This window comes from Engraulis encrasicolus, chromosome 7, assembly GCF_034702125.1.
Source record: "Engraulis encrasicolus isolate BLACKSEA-1 chromosome 7, IST_EnEncr_1.0, whole genome shotgun sequence".
Taxonomy (NCBI): Eukaryota; Metazoa; Chordata; class Actinopteri; order Clupeiformes; family Engraulidae; genus Engraulis; species Engraulis encrasicolus.
The window spans coordinates 41,467,276-41,485,653 of record NC_085863.1 but is presented as its reverse complement, the minus strand read 5'-3'; the positions used below and the strand labels follow the sequence as shown (position 1 = coordinate 41,485,653).

Genomic DNA, 18,378 nt, shown 5'->3' with positions numbered 1-18,378 from the left:
GACAGTGTGAGAGGGTGAAGGGAAGTGAGTGGGAGAGAAAGACGGGGGAGGATTGGGAAATTACTTTGGGGCAAACTCATTTCGAACCCGTAGTAACGGAGCGGTACCTTAGTGATTTGAGCCACGGCCTACGGTCAAATCCAGAACTCAAATTTAATCTGTACTGTCCATAGACTACCAACACACAGTTGCTTACTTGAACACATTAGTTTTCCTTATAAGTCTGTCAATTTAGACTGAGACATCAGCATCATAGTTGTTGGATACAAATGTGAATATATTTACTGTCGTAGGCTACATGAAGTCAGGTATTCTTATGTTTCTATTTTCCCGAATTTGGGTAGCCTGTGTTTGCCCAAAGTTAAGTGTGGCAATTTCTGACAGTGGACTGTGGGGGAGTCACAGTTTGCCTTTGGTTGACTATTGAGTTAATCTGGCTTGTGCATAGGCGTAATTTCCACGGGGGTTACGGGGGTTATAGCCCCCCCAGACTTCAAACCCTGACAATATAACCCCCCTTATATAATTGTACAACCCCCCTATATAATCACAGTAATTGTCTTGCATTGTCTTGCAACTTTACCCATTTTATGTAAAATAGTGAAAAATAGTTTCGTTCAGTTATGTTTAATCATGTTGTAATGTAACCCCCCCTCTCCCCCCATGGTATTTTCCAAATCTGCGTTAGTGGTGTACGTACAGTTTACTAGCCTATTTGGCGGAAGACTCCGACTTCCTACTAGACTTGGAATGCGACATAATCCCCTTCTCCACTATCCCAAATTCAAACTGATTAGCGATCAGCTTGACCAAGTATTGAGCAATTGTTTTTTTTCTACTTTTAACTTGCAATTGCCACATGATCATGCGTGGATGTGTCTTTGGCATAAGATACATTATTTCCGAGTGTTTTGAGAACCTATAGTGTACCACTGCCTTTCTGCCTGTCAGTTAGTTAGCTATTTTATGCTAGGTTACGACAGACAGCTAGTTCAATAACACTGGACGTGGCTGGCTATTTTGGACTTCGTTGATGGCTAGCACTTGGGATATTTACTCCCTCAAACCAACACATTTTGTGAAACCCTAGTAATCGGACGTCTGTTTGTTTTATTTCACGTCATTTAAGTAGTTTTTGGTTACCCCCTGTCCAGTTGCCTGCGTGATTTCCTATGATAGTATCCACTTCAAATGAGAAGCTTGTTCAATGCAGCTGAACCAAAATGCCTGTAAGTTTTTTTGACACCAATAGTAAACACATCCATTTTAAAATAAGATGTATTGTGGCATTATATTTTGTTTTCAAAATCGCATTTGTTGACAACAGCCAAGCGATTACAGTTTGTTTCGCCAGTGAAGTATTGAAGAGAGAGACACGAGGGAGGGTGGGGGAGACAAGGGGTTCCTTCCTCGCGTGACACTATGCGTGGCTGTGCTTGGAGTGAGACAGAGTAGGTCCTCTCAATATTTTTGTCGCCACTATTTAGTTATGAAAAAAAAAACAGTCAATTGTTTGTATAAATAATGGGTATGGGATATTATGTAGCCAGCAGGCTACTTTAATTTCTACCACAGCAACTTTCTTCTGACCATATGAATAACAACATGTATGGCGAACAACAGACAAGAGATCCTATTTGTGCAGCATCCTGATTAGTGATTGATGGTTGGGATATGTCATTCATATTTGGCACTGCATCAAAGATTTTATCAACCATCTCTGACTGTAGCTTTCTTCTGATCATATGAATTACTAAGCAAAGGGTAGGAATGTTTTTTTTTTTATTATTAATTAATTAATTAACTCATCTTTGCTTTATTGCTATATGCCACATTACAAATGGATATTTTCTGACAGCTTGACTTTAGCCTGATTGGGAAAATGCATTCTCTAAAACTCTGATGTGAGTTTGCTGCCAAGCCATTTGAACATTAACTGAGGTTTTTTTTATATCAGGTTCAAGAACTTTGTGCAGGTCACCAAAGAGAGATCCAAGGCCAAGGAGGTACAGGTGATGAGAGAGAGACGGGTGTCCAGAGAGAGAGACGAGGAAGCACAGATGAGAGGGAGAGAGAAGGAGGTGACAAAGGAGGTGAACCAGTTCAAGAGATAGAGTATGAAGGTGTCAGAGGAGGTGCAGCAGTTGAAGGAGAGAGAGGCAACGGAGGAGATGTAGCAGTTGAGCAACAGAAAGGAGGTGATGGAGGAAGTGCATCAGTTGAAGACAGAGGGAGAGAACGAGGCGAAGGAGAATCGGATGACCAAAAACAGGGAGAGAGAGTACAGAGAGAGACAGCGCAGGAGGCACAAATGACCAGGTAACATACATAACTGTACATGCAAATACTGAAGAAAACTGAGAGAAAAAAACACTATCAGAACACTTGAACTGATTTCTTGTATTTTTTTTTTGTTACCTTGACCCCCCCAATTGTCAGCATAAAGTTACGCCCTTGGGCTTGTGGTGTGGTAATTAATTAACTTGTGTCCCTTTAAGGGTATTCTGCTCAAAACAGACCTCTCTCCTCTTGGAACTTGGGGATGAAATGATCTCTGTCACTCTAAATTGCCAGAGTCCTGTCAAGATCGACTGCTTTTATCGAAATGTGCTACCAATAGGCTGTCAATATCCCAAAGCCAAACCCTAACTGTAACCCCTTGGCCCTTTACTGTAATGCACTGTAATGGCTTGGGGCTCAGTTTGAGTCATGCGTAGGCTATATTGACACAGCATTGGCTAAAATCATACAGCTAAAACCAAAAGTCTGCCGTCTGGTCAAAGTAATGAAGACAGACAATTTTGTGTCACAGGATGGCTCTAGAAGCCGATTTTCAGGCTCCCTAAGTTGGAAAATCCCACAGATCAATATTAACAACTTTCACACTTCAATAGACATAGCTTGGCTCGATGATTGATTTTTCGTCTATGCATTGATGACACTGATATCATGCTAATATTGCAATGGTTTTAAATGCTTTCCATGTTTCCATGTTGTCACCCTTGCCCAGTTCCTGCATTACTGCAGGTTTATATGTGTAGAGGGCATCTGTTCTGCAGACAACATATCATTTTGTGTTACATGGTGTTCCACCATCAAATTTTCAAAGGAGGTACGATTTCACTGATGTTTACATTGTATTTTCTGTGCCATTTTCATTATATATAGGCCTACACGTGTATATTTGTTACTCATCCTTCACACCACCAAATACATGCACACATTACATCATGGATGAATAAAGAGAAGCCATTGTTGGTTATAAAATGCTTTATTTCTGGACAAAATATTTATTTTATATACTGTATATACATGTAAATCTGAAAATGCTGAGACCAGTCTTGTAACTTGTTGGACAAGTACACTAATGTGCTTGCCCCTTTCCTTCATCAATTGTATTACCATATTATCTTTGTCCTGTCCCTGAAGATTGAAGATCTGAAGAGGTCTTTGGGCTGGAAGTGAAATGTCTTCAAGCACTGAAAACAAGTCCAGTTGTGTGCATCTTAACTTATTATTGAAATACTATATTTGTGTCACCCACACCTTTGTCACATCTTTTGTCCTCCATTAGTAAATCCCCATCCCCATCGCTATCTCCCTTCAGCTGTGAGCAACTGGACTTCTTTGTGGAACTTGAATGATGTTTATTTTTCTTCGTCTGAGGAGATCAGTGCTATAAGCTCTCCTGGGGCCTATACCCATAGGTAAAAGATACTATATTTCAGGTCTGAAAACATACATGCTATACAAATTTTAAAAAGCTGTATATACGTAAAAATGGACCACTTTTAGTATATGCCACATAGGTAAGCACTCACGCATTCCGGTACAATGTTTATATGTACGTATATGTTACATTGAAGGTGTATATGGGTTACTTGTGTATGAGGAATATTAGGAATAGGCCACTTTTATAGTATGCGCATTGTAAGTTGTACTGTATGTATATTTTCCCTATGAGTACTGGATGGGACGTGACAGTAGATTGCTATGCTCTCTATCCACCTCATGATCCACAGTTATAAGGGCAGCGCCATTACTATTTGGGTAGCAGGTAGCCTACTAGCGCTAAATCATTCAGAAGGGCTATGGGCAGCCTGACTGGAACCAGCGCACCGGAAATCCTGTGGTAGTAGGGCTGCAATATCAGAACAAAATTTGATACTCGATAACAGCACGCAATACCTCGATAACGATATTTATTTTATTTTGAAATATAGTCAAGGGTTTTTTGTCACCAATTTGTCTGTCTGTGCGGGGGTGCTGCTTTGGTCGTGGCGGGCTTCTCGCACATTTGTTGACATTCAGCTAGTGATTGGACAGCACAGAAAATGTTGACTTGTTATCGATAGTTAAGTCATTTTCGCGATATGCATATCGCCACTATATCGTGATTTTTATACATTTTCGATAAATTGTGCAGCCTTATGTGATAGCATGAAAAACATTGAAATGGGCGAGGTTAGTGGGCGTGGTAATGAGGTGGATGGGAGTGAGAGTCTTTGTATTCACAACTTTCAAGAGACAGCGGTGGTGAGCAGTTTAACTTGTGTATGCATCTTTAAGTGCTGATCTTTGTGAGAATCAAGAAACGAACCACACACTCAAGCCAGCAATCGCACTCACTTGTGCATATCGGCCTCTTTAGTGTCTGTAGCTCAAGGAACAGTAGGTTATAGAGCCCTTTAAATGACATGTGACGATAAAAACCCTTGAAGGGTTGCTGAAATTTTCTTGTGTGCATCTAGAAGTTTCTTGTGCGGAGCTGAACGTTTTCTTGCGCATACAAAACATTCTTCTGAGCACGAGAAACGTTCCCGTCATGTGCACACCGAAAAGTTTCAGGTGTGCACGAGAAACACTTCAGGGTTTTTTACTTAGACATGTCCCTTTATGGGCTCCGTAGTAAGTTATTCCATCAAGGTGAACATACATTAATCACATCTTTACTATGTTTACATGATGTTTTTAATTCCAAATGAATATTTCCGAATTAAATAGTTCTGTCGAGTTTACTTTGCTCTTTCCTTAAATTTTGAATCAAGAGGTGTTTACATGACGTTTTCAAAGCCGAAATAAGCGTTACTCAGAATTGAAAACAATTAAGTCCGAATTAAATGTCTCATGTAAACGTAGCAATTGTTACAAATAAAGTGCGGTTCAGCTTCATTGCAAGAGTGAAAGTATCACGAGTGTAGAGGGTCCGCTGTCATCAAGGCTTCTCCAACTAAAAGAGGAAAACAAAACAAAGGTAATGAATAAAAAAAGAATTGTTGGACCTCTTTATCAATATAACTTTTAATATTTATGACAAACCGGGAGCTTTTACTATACCTGTGTGTTGCTATAGATCCAGCTTATGAGGCTGTTGACGTTGGCGTAAACACCTGGCTTGTTCCTCTGTCCACAACCTTCTCCCCAGCTTGTAATGCCAGTTAAAAACCACCTGCCGTCGTCTTCACACACCAGTGGGCCACCACTGTCTCCCTGGAGGGAAATAAGAACAGAGGACAGGAGGAGTTATGGTATAGCCTACAGCAGGGGTCCCCAAACTAAGGCCCGGGGGCCAGATGCGGCCCGCCACGTCCCCTTGACCGGCCCTCCACCTTTCTGCACCTCACCATTTGAACTGCCCCAAAGAAGCAATCCTATCTTGTCTTGATGGTTTTTCATCTCACTGTAATATAAACAGGCCTACCATTTCTTTTGTATCACTCATAAACTGTCAATCACCATATTTTTCTAACCTTTCCTTGGTTAACCTTTTACAGGTTTTCTTACCTGGGAAATTGATATACGATATAATTTTGCTGCACTGATTGCCTCTGTTTTTGGCCTTTCATGACTTGTGCCCAGCATGCGTCCTTCATGCATTCACTGCAGTTTGACCGTGTGTGTGTGCGAGCGTGAGTTCATGGCTTTTTAAGTTACTCTCATCATGTTTTTGAAGCATGTACTGTATAGCAAAGATATGTCGTATTCTACTGTGTGTATGTACGGTAGTTTAAATAGTGTACCTGGCATGAGTCTTTCCCGCCCTCCAGGTGTCCAGCACATTGCATGTTGTTGGTGATCTGGCCTCCGTATACATTATATCTATTGCAGTCAGCAGTGGAGATCAGATCCACATCCACCTGCATAAGACTGCGAGAGCCGCTCGCTGCACGTTATGCACACACACACACACACACACACACAGATAGGAAAACAGACAGATAGAAACACACAAAAACAAACACACACACGCACGCACGCACGCACGCACGCACACACACACACAAACACACACACACACACACACACACACACACACACACACACACACACACACACACACACACACGCACACGCACACGCACACACACACACACACACACAGCATGACTTACATATTTGGGATTTGTTTCTTGTCAGTACGCAATGTCAAAGAAGACTTTTTTCTAAAGAAATCTCACTCACTTTGCCCATGGTATGTGGTTCCAAACCCGGTAGTCCAGCATTTTGTTCCAGAAGGGAAAATCTGATTATACGACGGTAGACACACAGGCTGGACCGTGCCTAGATATAATATGAACATCAGTTAGCGTTCCTAAAGATGCTCAGTATTAGTCTCTGAATTAGGCCCGGGATATGCATGCTGCTGGATACATTTGTTGATATTCAGTAGCACTATTCACACAGTCATGAATGTGTCGTAAACATTAAAACATTATATGATATTATATAGGCTGCGTTGTAGGTAAGAGACAAGAGAATGTGTAAGACACACATGCACTGACTAGAGGGCGCCACAGATCGGGTGAGTTTCAGCAGGGCAATATCATGGTCGTTGGAGTCGGAATCGTAGTCCTTATGCAAGATGATCTTCTCCACATAGTATGGTGCTGGCAGGTACCATTGATATTGAGACACCATGCCCATGTAAACAAGCCAGTTGCCTGGTAACTTGGCGTCTGAGCTATGGAATAGAAAAGAACATTGTGACACAGATAACAAGGCCTTATTATATCCACTATTTGTCTGTGCTAAAGCAAACGAGTGGACTTCTATTTGTCTTCCGACTGTGTTTTGAAGCCATTATGAAAGCCCATTGGGAAACTCCAACTCCCATTGCCATTTTGACACAGCACTCCACAGCACACAAGTGAACACTGGATACTGCACACAACGAAATTGCATTTATTATGCCTCACCCGTGCAAAGGGGCAGCCCTTAATGGCGCCCCAAGGGAGCAGTGCGGTGGGACGGTACCATGCTCAGGGTACCTCAGTCATGGAGGAGGATGGGGGCGAGCAGAGCACTGATTAATTATTCCCCCCACCAACCTGGCGGGTCGGGAGTCGAACTGGCAACCTTTGGGCTACAAGCCTGACGCCCTAACCGCTTACCCATGACTGCCCATTATACACAATATGTGAAATTATGGAAACCAACAAATCTCTACTGTGTATGGTCAGGCTAATGGGCTGTCAGACCAATGACATTAATCCAATAAATTAATCCAGCCATCATGTCTGGTAGATTTTTCCCTTTATTTCATTTTTCTCTACCTATGACAATTTACTCACCCAAGGCAGATTTAAAAATTAAAAAGTAAAAGTACTCAATTACAGTAATTTGAGTAAATGTAATGAGGTACTTTCCACCCCTGCATACTGTATGAGAGTAGCCTAAACAATGCCTGAGTCTCAAATCACGCGCTTGTGCACTTCGGGCACTGTGTTTCAGTGCCTAGGGCGCTCACGCTGAACATTTCAGCTGTGCCAGTGCACTGAAAGTGCCAGGATGATCCCCTAACAATGGTGGAAAAATGCAGTGCTTGAATGATGGACGCTGCATGCACTAAACGGCCGCCATGTTGACAATGACACACGGAGGAAATGTGGCATTCAGTTCAGTAGAAGAGTTTGGTCAACAGTCTCTTCATTCTGTAAGTAATGTTGATGGGACACCAACCTTTACATGCTAACCAAAGTATTGTATGTGTGATTGTTGTCCTTTGGGGTAAAGGAAATGAAAATACAAACACCAGACGCTGTGCATTGTAAACAGTAGTCAACTGATATTTTGGAGAGCTAATGCCATGCTCAGCCGTCACTTCCAGCGAGGGCACAGTGCATATGTCGCCTTCATGGACTCGGGACCTCTCCAGACAGCTGACGACACTGCTCACATGACAACCGAGTTCTGGAGTTTGGCGCATGAATGCCACAGATCCTGGAACAATCGGGAATCATGCCTGTTTTGTTTTGGTCCTCTTTTCTTTTTTTCACCTCCACTTGGGCCTCCACATCCACGACATATCATTTTAGCTGAAGTAAGCTAAATTAAACAGTCAGCGACCAGCATTACTGACATATGTGCATTTGCAATTGGCAACTGGTGTTGTTGATAGTGATTACAAGATGATATTTCAGCATTTATGATACTGTTTACATGCCAGTTGCATGCATGGGCGCCATGTTGATGATGCGTGTGACGTCACACAAAACATAAGCTCGGGAACTCGTTGTTATATACTTCCGCCTGAGATCAACCTCGATAATTATCGATCAAAATTGCGTCACCAAATGTTCATGCCCACTTTCCCGAGGTTTTAGGTCGGCTTTCTTGGGATTCTCGACTCGGCAATAGCGTTCAAATTTTTCCATGACACTATGCACTTAAGACCTCAGTGCAGTGCACTGACACAAAAGTGCGTGATTTGAGACATAGCCAATGTCTGAAGACGCTCACAGTGCTTCACCGTTTCACAATAGCAATGACAAACCTGGGGAAGCAGTGGGCCGCCGTTATTACGAAATCTGGAGCGATGAGAGACCCTCCACAGGTGTGGGAGCCAGTCCTTCTGTGCAGACTGACCTGCCAGGGCCACTGCCCCAGCTGCGCCTGAGTGCCACCTACGATCCTAGAGGAGAACTGTGACCGTCCGCAGTCTAGTGTGGGAAGACAATACAAGGCAAGAAAAGGTTTATTTCTAGACGCCAGACGCCACATTTCATACAGCCGGGCAGTCCAGTGTACTTCACATGTTAAAAATACACAATTGTAATAAAACTGAGGTCATATTGGGTGGCTTAAAAAAAAAACAAAAGTACACCATGCGTCACTCATGACATTAAAGCTATTTAACGTGTGTTGCAATTTCCATACACACATACGGTATGTAGTCCCATGTAGTCCCTTAATGCACATCGTTCCAAAATTTTACTACCATAGTACTATTCAACAGGGGCCATATCTTATTGGGGGGGGGGCAATCGCTATTCCGACATGCCGCTATTCCGACATGCCGCTATTCCGACACTTTTCATCCCCAGGGTTAGGGTTAGGGTTAAGGTTAGGGATGTCGGAATAGCGGCATGTAGGAATAGCGGCGGACGGTGAAAAACGTGTCGGTATTCCGACAATAGACATTAATGTCGGAATAGCGACATGTCGGAATAGCGCCGCGTAACCCTTATTGGGTTAAGTAAAATGATAAAGACTTACTGCTGCATTCCAACGCCACAGTCTCTTGATCTGGACAGGAAGAACTAAAGAGAAAGAAACAAAAACAAAAGTGACATACATATCTGAGGCATATTTTTGATGAGCATCGTGGATTTTATCCAGACAGGATATTTTTCTTTTCATATAGGCCTTTTATATACTTTACATTGCTTGATAGCGGTTTAGCAGTCTAAAACTTCCATGCAGGCAATAGGCTACTAACAAAAAAGCAGCTCGAAGCCTTTTTAAAAAGTAATACATTGTAAAATGTTTACCCAACACAAATATTTCTGAGACAATGCAGAGAAGGTGTGTGTGTTTGTGTGTGTGTGTGTGTGTGTGTGTGTGTGTGTGTGTGTGTGTGTGTGTGTGTGTGTGTGTGTGTGTGTGTGTGTGTGTGTGTGTGCGCGTGCGTGCACCCATGCAAAGTGTATAATTCAAATATTCTGGAGCTTACCTGCTTGTAAGCTTGCCCTGTATGTATCTAGATGACTTATATGAGGCTGACAGACTTCTCAATGATGAATCCCTCACAGCGTCATAGCTGTGGCTTCTAAAGGGCACATGAAAAGACACCACATGTAATATTTCAAGCTGTTCTCTAAAAGACGTCATCAGAATACTCATGCATGTTATATGTGTAGTCCAATGCTTGGTACCACACACTGATGAAGGCTTGATAGCCGAAACGCGTTTACCTTTTGGACATGGTGGTAATATAAATAAATAACGAGACGCAGTTTGTGAGTGCGGATTTTTCTTCCTTTAGTCCAATGCTTGACCTGCCAACTGGCTAAATGTGTAAATGTATAAAACCTGGGTCTCGCTCGCTAGTAATAATTCAGTATTCTTGGGTATGCCGTGTCAGAGTAGCCCATATTCTGTTGTTTGCCTCTTGTGCATCAACTGTTTGTATTTCAATTCAAGGTAAAAAAACAAACAAAAAAAACCCCCTCAATATCTGTGTCTCAAATGGCGCACTTGTGCACTCCAAGCACTATGTTTCAGTGCGTACGGCACTCCCGTTGAAAATTCAGTGCACTGATAGTTCAAACTTTCCCTCGACACTACACACTAAAGACTTCAGTGCACTGTGTGTGCATTATGTACTAAATGTCAGTGCAGTGACACAAATGCGCCACAGGCATAAACGGCCATCCGGGTACTTGGCACAAAAATGTGCGTTACGCCCCTGTATGGGGGAAATCACACCGAATGTCTCATGAACTTACATGCTACATCGGCTGGCCATGCTTCAGCCACGGCTGTTTGGCTTTATTATTTGAACAGCCGCCAACACAACAGATTTTCGGCATGTTGCGCTTGAACAACGCTAGTCTACAGGTCCTTATCTTTCGTTTATTAAACACCAACACTTGCATTAGCTGTTTTCCCCCACAAAAGGGCGTAACGCATGTGGAAAACGTCACACCGTTAATGAGTATCTGAGACACAGAGGTTACTCACTCTCTATAGCCTAATGAACGGGGGGGGGGGGGTTAGTATCAAGGCTGAATGGTAAGTGCATCAGGACAACTACAACTACTACTTTGTTGCCTGTGTTGGCATGTCCGCTCACCTCCTGAAGCCCAGCTGAGCGCAGGTGAGATCGGATAGCTGCTTACTCCAGCTCTGGTAGCAGACGGGACGGAAGTCTCCCTCTTCAGAGGTCTTCACCTGCAGCTGGTTGTCTGTCCCGAAGCGCACTGTGGAGACCGTGAAATATAGAACCAGATGAAAGGATGGTAATTCAGAGCTGGCCCGCCGACAGGGGGGGACAAACGGGTATGTTGTCCTGGGCACAGGAGGAGAAGGGGCCCTGATTCAGGGCAAAAACCTCAGACTGTACTCTTTGTCAAGATAAGGTGTTCATTTTAGTCAAATTGGAATGCTACACAGTGTTTCTTAACTGGTGGGTCGGGACCCTAAAGTGGGACGTGGAGGGGTCCTGGGTGGGTCGTGTAGCTGTGGGGTAATAATGAATTCCCTGCTTAATTGCCAGTCACCCAAGTGCAAAGAAATCCTGCACACTGTCCATTCCACCAACAAACTTTAATACAACGTTTCGGTCCTTCCACCAACAAACTTTAATACAACGTTCCGAAACGTTGTATTAAAGTTTGTTGGTGGAAGGAGAGAAACGTTGTATTAAAGTTTGTTGGTGGAATGGACAGTGTGCAGGATTTCTTTGCACTTGACTGACAACCCCGCTGGGATAACATCCTACACACCTGCCCAACTACAGAGGTGTGCAAAAGCGTCTTTGTTGAACTGTTATTGCCAGTCACAAAATTGAGACAAGATTTAATGAATAAATCATTGTGATGTCGAGGAGAGGGTGAAAGATTGTTAATACTCCTCTTCACTAGTTGCTAGACATGTTGTATGTCAGCTTAAAATGCAAATAGTGATGCAAAACATACTGTATGCTATTCTATTCTATCAAACGCATGGCAACATTTTTGATAATTAGAATAAATTGACCAGTGCGCGACAGCACAACAAAAAATGGGTCGAAATGTAACATTTGTGGAAAATTGTGGACAATTCCAGTTAAGAACCACTGATGTAACATACACACAGTACATGACCAAAGATGTACATGTACGGTACACACTTGACCCTGTCCTTGGTCGTGTGGTTGTATACTCTTTGTATTAATCAGAATGACAGCTAACACATGAAAGTGACTTAGGGCATCATTCCTGTTCACTGACCACAGACAGACTCATCGCTCCCCCGCGAGCAGTCCTTGTATCCGTCACAGAGCACACGGCTGGTGGGGCAGCTGTCTGGAGGTTGCTCCTCGGGAGGGCTGTCCAGAAATCCTATCCCATATCGCACTAGGGGGTAGGGAAGGAAAGGACATCATGTCAAACCAACAAAATCTAATCATACAGTATTTTTTTTTACCATATTTTACAGCCTCATCATATCATATATAAATCCACAACTTCATCTTTCATAAGCAGTAGTCATGGTCATACCAGCTCTCAAGTGTAAATACTTTGTATTGCTTTCTCATTGTACAATTCACAGGGGATTCCACTGATTACCGGATCTATCAGATTTTTAGTGTGATCTCAAGCTGTTTGTTGAAAAGCACTGTACTTTTTATGTTGAAAGAGCATCTAATGATAGAGAGAGAGAGAGAGAGAGAGAGAGAGAGAGAGAGAGAGAGAGAGAGAGAGAGAGAGAGAGAGAGAGAGAGTGTTAGTGTTTGTATTGGTGTTTGTGTAAACAGCGTGGGTGTTAACTTACATCCCAACCAGACTGCTATGCCGACCAGAGTGAATGTGAGCATCATGGCAACGACGCCACAGTAGCAGCGCGTCCTACTCCTGCTGGGTGACTTCCACCTAGGTGGCGCTTAATAAAAAGGAGAAGGAATGCCCCAAAGTTTCTCAATGTGACCACAGAAAGTCAAACAAGTCATTAAACAGCACAGAAACTCACACCCGCCCACCCACCTGAGATGTGAGACATACCTAACATGTCAACAGGTTCACAATGCCTCAACAATAACACATTTTGGAGAATGTTGTTTGTGAAACAATGTTAAACTTGAGAACTTGAGAAACGTTGCTTATGTACAGTAAATACAATTCAGCATGATGGACAAGACTGTACGGTATCTGATGTGAAATAATGTTAGACATGCCAACCTGAACTAAATATTTAAGTCCATAACAAAGGCTTAAGTTCTTAGGTTTGGTCACAGCTTTGATAGGGACAATGAACCCTCATGAAACTACAGAGTTCACATAACTAGTTTTTTTATTTTCAAATAAAATGGTAACTAATGGTAGGAACCATTTTGTCCTCTCAGAATATTGGTTGTGAATCTGATATGCCCCTAGTACTATGGTCCTATTCTCCCTCACAACTATTATTCAACATGTCCTCCAGCACGCTTAATGAGTGCTGGATTTGGAGTGTAATGTTTTTCTAAGGTTCAGAGCTTCCCCTAAGGGGTCTAGCATTATTTGGGGCTTATTGGACCATGACTGAGCTGAGTATGTAAATTTGCCTGCCAAAGTTCATTTGCCCCCATGCCTCCACGGTGGGTGGGTCTTTTCAATGCATAACATATTACAAACTCTCTGGTTTCCATGGGCAGGACTTAACCTTGAGTGAGAATTTGTCAAAATGTTGAAAGAAAAGCAATCATTTTCATGGAATAGTTGTACAACAATCAGCATGTCAATGCAATACAACGGTGCGATTGATGATATCTCATACACATATCTCAGAGGTGATCTCATACAGATACTCAGCCACACTGTATATTCTCGCATGTGTATTGCATTTTTGTATTGTCTACTGTGTTGATAGGTTTGTGTGAAATTCACTCTCTCAGTCCCCAAGACAAATTTATCTCTAGAAGAGACAATAAAGGCTCATCACAACAATCAGCATGGCAATGCAATACAACGGTGCGATTGATGATATCTCATACACATATCTCAGAGGTGATCTCATACAGACGCTCAGCCACACTGTATATTCTCGCATGTGTATTGCTTTTTTGTGTTGTCTACTGTGTTGATAGGTTTGTGTGAAATTCACTCTCTCAGTCCCCAAGACAAATTTCTCTCTAGAAGAGACAATAAAGACTCATCACATAGGACAACCACTCTCTTAATTCCTCATTCTAAATAAGAACGTGCCCATTACACAGACAGCCTCACTGCGGCTGGTACAGGAACACACTGTAGCTGCCCACTGCCTATGGAAATTTTAAAAATAAAAAATAAATAGAGACGAAGCTGTCCTTTACCTCCACGGGTGATGATAACTGGGGTGACAGGGGTGACGGGGGTCACGGGGCCCATGTGCGCCACAGGAGCAGGCTGTGGAGTGTAGTGTGGCAGGGCATGTGGTGGGGGGGGCGGCTGCCACACCTGGGCCCCGGGGATGTTGGCATATGGAGGGGGTCTCTCAGCGCTCTCCGGGTAGTAGTAGGGAGGTGGCAAATCCGACTGAGGAGCAGGAGAGAATTAGCCTGATTAACCAAGAGCATAAGAACTATTTCCCAAACGGCATGGTTGACCCACCACCTCTCTTGGTTTGCTACTGGTTGTTTGCTTCCCGACAAAGTGGGATGAGTTCCCGATTTTTCGGGAGCTCAGAGAGGATATTTGTATTGCCCCTGGCCTGACTAAAAGCAACGCTGAAGGTGTTGCGCCACTTGGAGGGCGCAGCCTGGCTAGGAAAGAATGACTCAGGAGGGGTACAGTCACTTGTGACTGGACTTTATGCACATTCCCTTGTGCTGAACTAAAAAAAAGTTTTTTTAAAGTTTGCACACTCATTGGGATGAGTCAAGATGACATTTTGACCTTGCATTCTTTCAGATTCAGTTCATTTTTTAAAAATCTACCATGTGACCCCGTCGCCTGGTCTTACCATGCCCTCATAATGGTTTCATTTGCACAGAAGGTCTTAATTGAGAAACGTTTACTGGAGACGGGGGTGAATTATGTTGAAATTTGAAATACGCATCCTTTTCTCCATCGCTAAACAGTTGGTCATGACATTGAGAAACGATCATGGGTGGGATGGGTGAACTCCATTTAAATGCCACATGTCTTATATACCTTATATACTTATATATGACTTATATATATACCTTATATACTTATATATGACTTATATATAAAACCTGGCCCAGGCATAACATGGAAGGATTTTTTGTGGACTGGAGCTCACGTCTGTCAAAGCCGGACTAAGGGTAACCCTGATCTTAGTCCAGAGATCCCTAGTTTAATACGTTCCTCAAGTGCTTTCCTCCAGCCTCGTGCCTCAGTATCGCCCCTCCTCCCTTGGAGAAAACAATATGGTTTCCCTGCTTTCAAGCAGGTCAGAGGAACTTTTCCAAACCAATATGCTGATTGCAAATGAAAGAGTAACTTCTAAATGGTGCTTTTGCGATTCAATGAATAAATATGTATCGCACTGACATGTCATCGATGACCTTGAGTGAAGCCGGAAGGCAGAGGAGGCATTGGATGAGGGATAATGGGCCGGTGGTCTAGGGCTATAGCACCAAATTCTGGGCCCTATGCACCCAACTCCAATGGACCTCCACATAAACCCTGCACTTTGACATCCCTGGGTCTGATGGGTGATGCCATGTGTGATCCAAGGAGTTGTGTCAATGACTGTCTTTCAAACGGCGAATTTCCGCCATGGTGAGCAAGCACATCACATTCTTGCTCCTCAGTGAAATGCACTTTAAAGTATCACTAAGTAGTTTTCCATTTTAAGTCGCCCTACTTGTAGGAAGTGGAACTGCCACTACAGAGAGACTCGCTCCTTCTAACTTATTCAGTAGAGGTTGCAGCTCATATGGTGGCATTGTGGCAAAGCAAAAGTGACACTGTTAAAACTTTTCAGAACACAGCAACTTTCACTTACTAGTGGAGTTATGGTTGAGAATGAGTGCCTACACCTTGTACATAGCAAAAGTACTTTGAACATGTCTTTTTAACTTTGAATGCTTTTCATATTTGCCATCTAGTGTTTACCAAGTTATCGATACGCTGGCTGTGTTACGCTCTTGGCTCGCCTTTCCTTGAGTAAATTTTAGGCAGGGCCAACTCAAAGCAAATTCAGAACAAACAGACAGAGAGGTGTGTTTGCAGTCACACATTTACATGATACAAATGGCTCAAGGAGGTACGTTACGTATAGCACAGACAGGATTAACCCTTTCTGACCTAGTATTATTCCTCTGTTGTCTGACCTGTTTCTGCTGTTCTTACTTGAAATGTTGAGTGAAGTTGAGATTAGTTTTTTTTTTTTGCTATTGAAAGGTTCTTTCCTTATGTCCTAACTATCTTCATTTATGCTATTTCAGTGTGAGGGTAGGCTACTTCATGAAAAATAAAACATAAAAGCTGTAACGTTAAATGAGATTGTGATTTTTTAAATAATTGAAATCCTCACATATCCTACAAAATAATATTGTTCTCAGTACTGTAGGCCTAGTGTGTTAACTGATTAGGCAACAAATTAGCTCAATCTTCTTTTGTGACAAATGAGAAGTCCTTTTTACCTGTCTGTATCAAAAACTTCCTTATACCCTTTTCATGTTAAAAAAAAAACATTTCCTCTTCCTTGGGTGTATGTAAATATGAAACATGTTTTGAAAACTGTACACTTCCCTTGTCTTGTTACCATGACACAGTGCCTTTTTGTTTCTAGTTTTGAGATCTCAGTTCTTGCTTTACTGTTTGTCAGACTTTTCAAATATGTTACAAGCATGTAAATCCAAACTTCATACCATTTGGGTATTTTAATTATACAGAGTATTTCAAACATAGCTTTTAATATCACAGAAATTAAACGTTACTTCATATTAGTCTTCTCTAATCCTATCATCATTTTAAAACATGGGTTGTACATGATCTTACATTGTACATACGAATTGGACATGAACAACAATCCCTGTGGGCAAAAGAAAGTATAGATCTTTACAGATATTTTTTTTTCCTAAATTCAAAATAGGTTTTGAGCAAAAAATACACTAACCTGATGAGTTGCCATGGAATGATGTTAAGTTATATTAGTTTAGTTAAATGTTCAGTTGGGTTCCTTTAGCTCTTACTCCCTCTTTTTAAGTCAGAAGTTCACCTGGGCATACAAAGTGTCCCTTGCGTTCCTTTCCAACAGGTAAAATATTATCCCTCTCTTTCCCTCCTCCCCCTCTCCCTCTCTCTCTCTCTCTCTCTCTCTCTCTCTCTCTCTCTCTCTCTCTCCCTCTCTCTCTCTCTCTCTCTCTCTCACCGTTCCTTCCCTCTCTGTGTCACCAGACTGGTTTTACAATGCAGTATTTGATTTGACACAAGCACATATTCACTGTTTGATAAGCACATATAGGCCTACGCCACAGAGGGATAACAAAGAGCTGCGGGGAATTCAAGCACGACTGACCAAATACTTTCATTCCAGGCACAAAGAACAAAACACCAATCTGGAGCACGTAAATCCAGTTTTGCATGAGCTTGTTGGCCTTGGTACTTAGAGATGACAAAGGTGGCTGTAATATGATATTGTAAACACAGGCATTAAAGAGAATTGGGATGGAAACCCATGCACTTCCTTGTATTCAAGACTTAACGACTTATAACATAGAGTACAAACACCTGTGCACCTGTTGAATAAATAGGCCTATGTGCAGGGCCGCTGCCAGCATTGGCTGAGCCCCGGACCCCCCACCTAATGCATTCAATAAGCGCATACGACTTTGTTGCGAGCGTCGACGTTGCGCAAGGAACGTCAGCGAGAACTTGTTGTCACGATGTGGGTGTTATTAAATACAGCGCATTTGCAGTCGGCCACAAATATGAACGAGACGATGAGCTCGCACCGGTTTGCTCTACTAACACACCACGTGTGAGGAGTGGGGGGACAGGCAGTGAGGAGGAGCTGAAGTGGGGACCTGCGCAAACTTGTGTAGAGGTGTGAGACAAGACCCATATACACACGTGAGTGAGTTGTTGACCAACCAGTTCATGGGCGCGTGACCTCGGAGGCAGTCCGCCGACGAGCGTTGAAGGGGATAAGCAACTGCAGAGGTTGCAAGATCTGACTGCAGCCGCATTCATCCCGCGATAGTTTTACACCATGTGACATGTCACCTCGTCAACGCAAGGTCGACGAAATTTCGAAGTTTGACAGGAAATCTAACCGTCATGCAGCATTTTCCATCCAGGGTGCATTGCTGTCTAAATGCGCATGCATGCGTTGACACATCTTGAATGCACCTACTGTAATGAGAGAACCCAATTCTGATTTCAGATTCTGATTTTTATATTTAATTTTATTCATGTTATTTATGTAGATATCTAGCCTGACATTGGAAATCTTGTCCTTGAT

At 42.6% G+C, this 18,378-nt stretch overlaps 1 protein-coding gene across 1 annotated transcript; it reads right to left on the bottom strand.

The window, feature by feature from the left end:
• Nucleotides 1-3,275: 3,275 nt before the first annotated feature.
• On the bottom strand, nucleotides 3,276-17,152 carry tmprss13b (transmembrane serine protease 13b). The gene is made up of 13 exons (XM_063203569.1): nucleotides 17,032-17,152; nucleotides 14,276-14,477; nucleotides 12,757-12,864; nucleotides 12,213-12,338; nucleotides 11,075-11,201; nucleotides 9,953-10,048; nucleotides 9,496-9,539; nucleotides 8,774-8,939; nucleotides 6,783-6,961; nucleotides 6,463-6,561; nucleotides 6,021-6,163; nucleotides 5,338-5,490; nucleotides 3,276-5,230 (listed from the first exon to the last, which is right to left on the bottom strand). The coding sequence occupies exons 1-13, from the start codon at nucleotides 17,044-17,046 to the stop codon at nucleotides 5,216-5,218; spliced, it is 1,473 nt and encodes a 490-aa protein (XP_063059639.1). The 5' UTR covers nucleotides 17,047-17,152; the 3' UTR covers nucleotides 3,276-5,215.
• Between the last annotated feature and the right edge of the window lie 1,226 nt (nucleotides 17,153-18,378).

What these genes read in the sequence shown, in the direction of transcription:
- tmprss13b (XM_063203569.1), bottom strand. An exon ending in CATAGCAGTCTGGTTGGGAT is followed by an intron (nt 12,339 to 12,756) that starts GTAAGTTAACAC and finishes CCTACCCCCTAG; the next exon opens with TGCGATATGGGATAGGATTT. An exon ending in CAGGGCAAGCTTACAAGCAG is followed by an intron (nt 9,540 to 9,952) that starts GTAAGCTCCAGA and finishes CTTTCTCTTTAG; the next exon opens with TTCTTCCTGTCCAGATCAAG.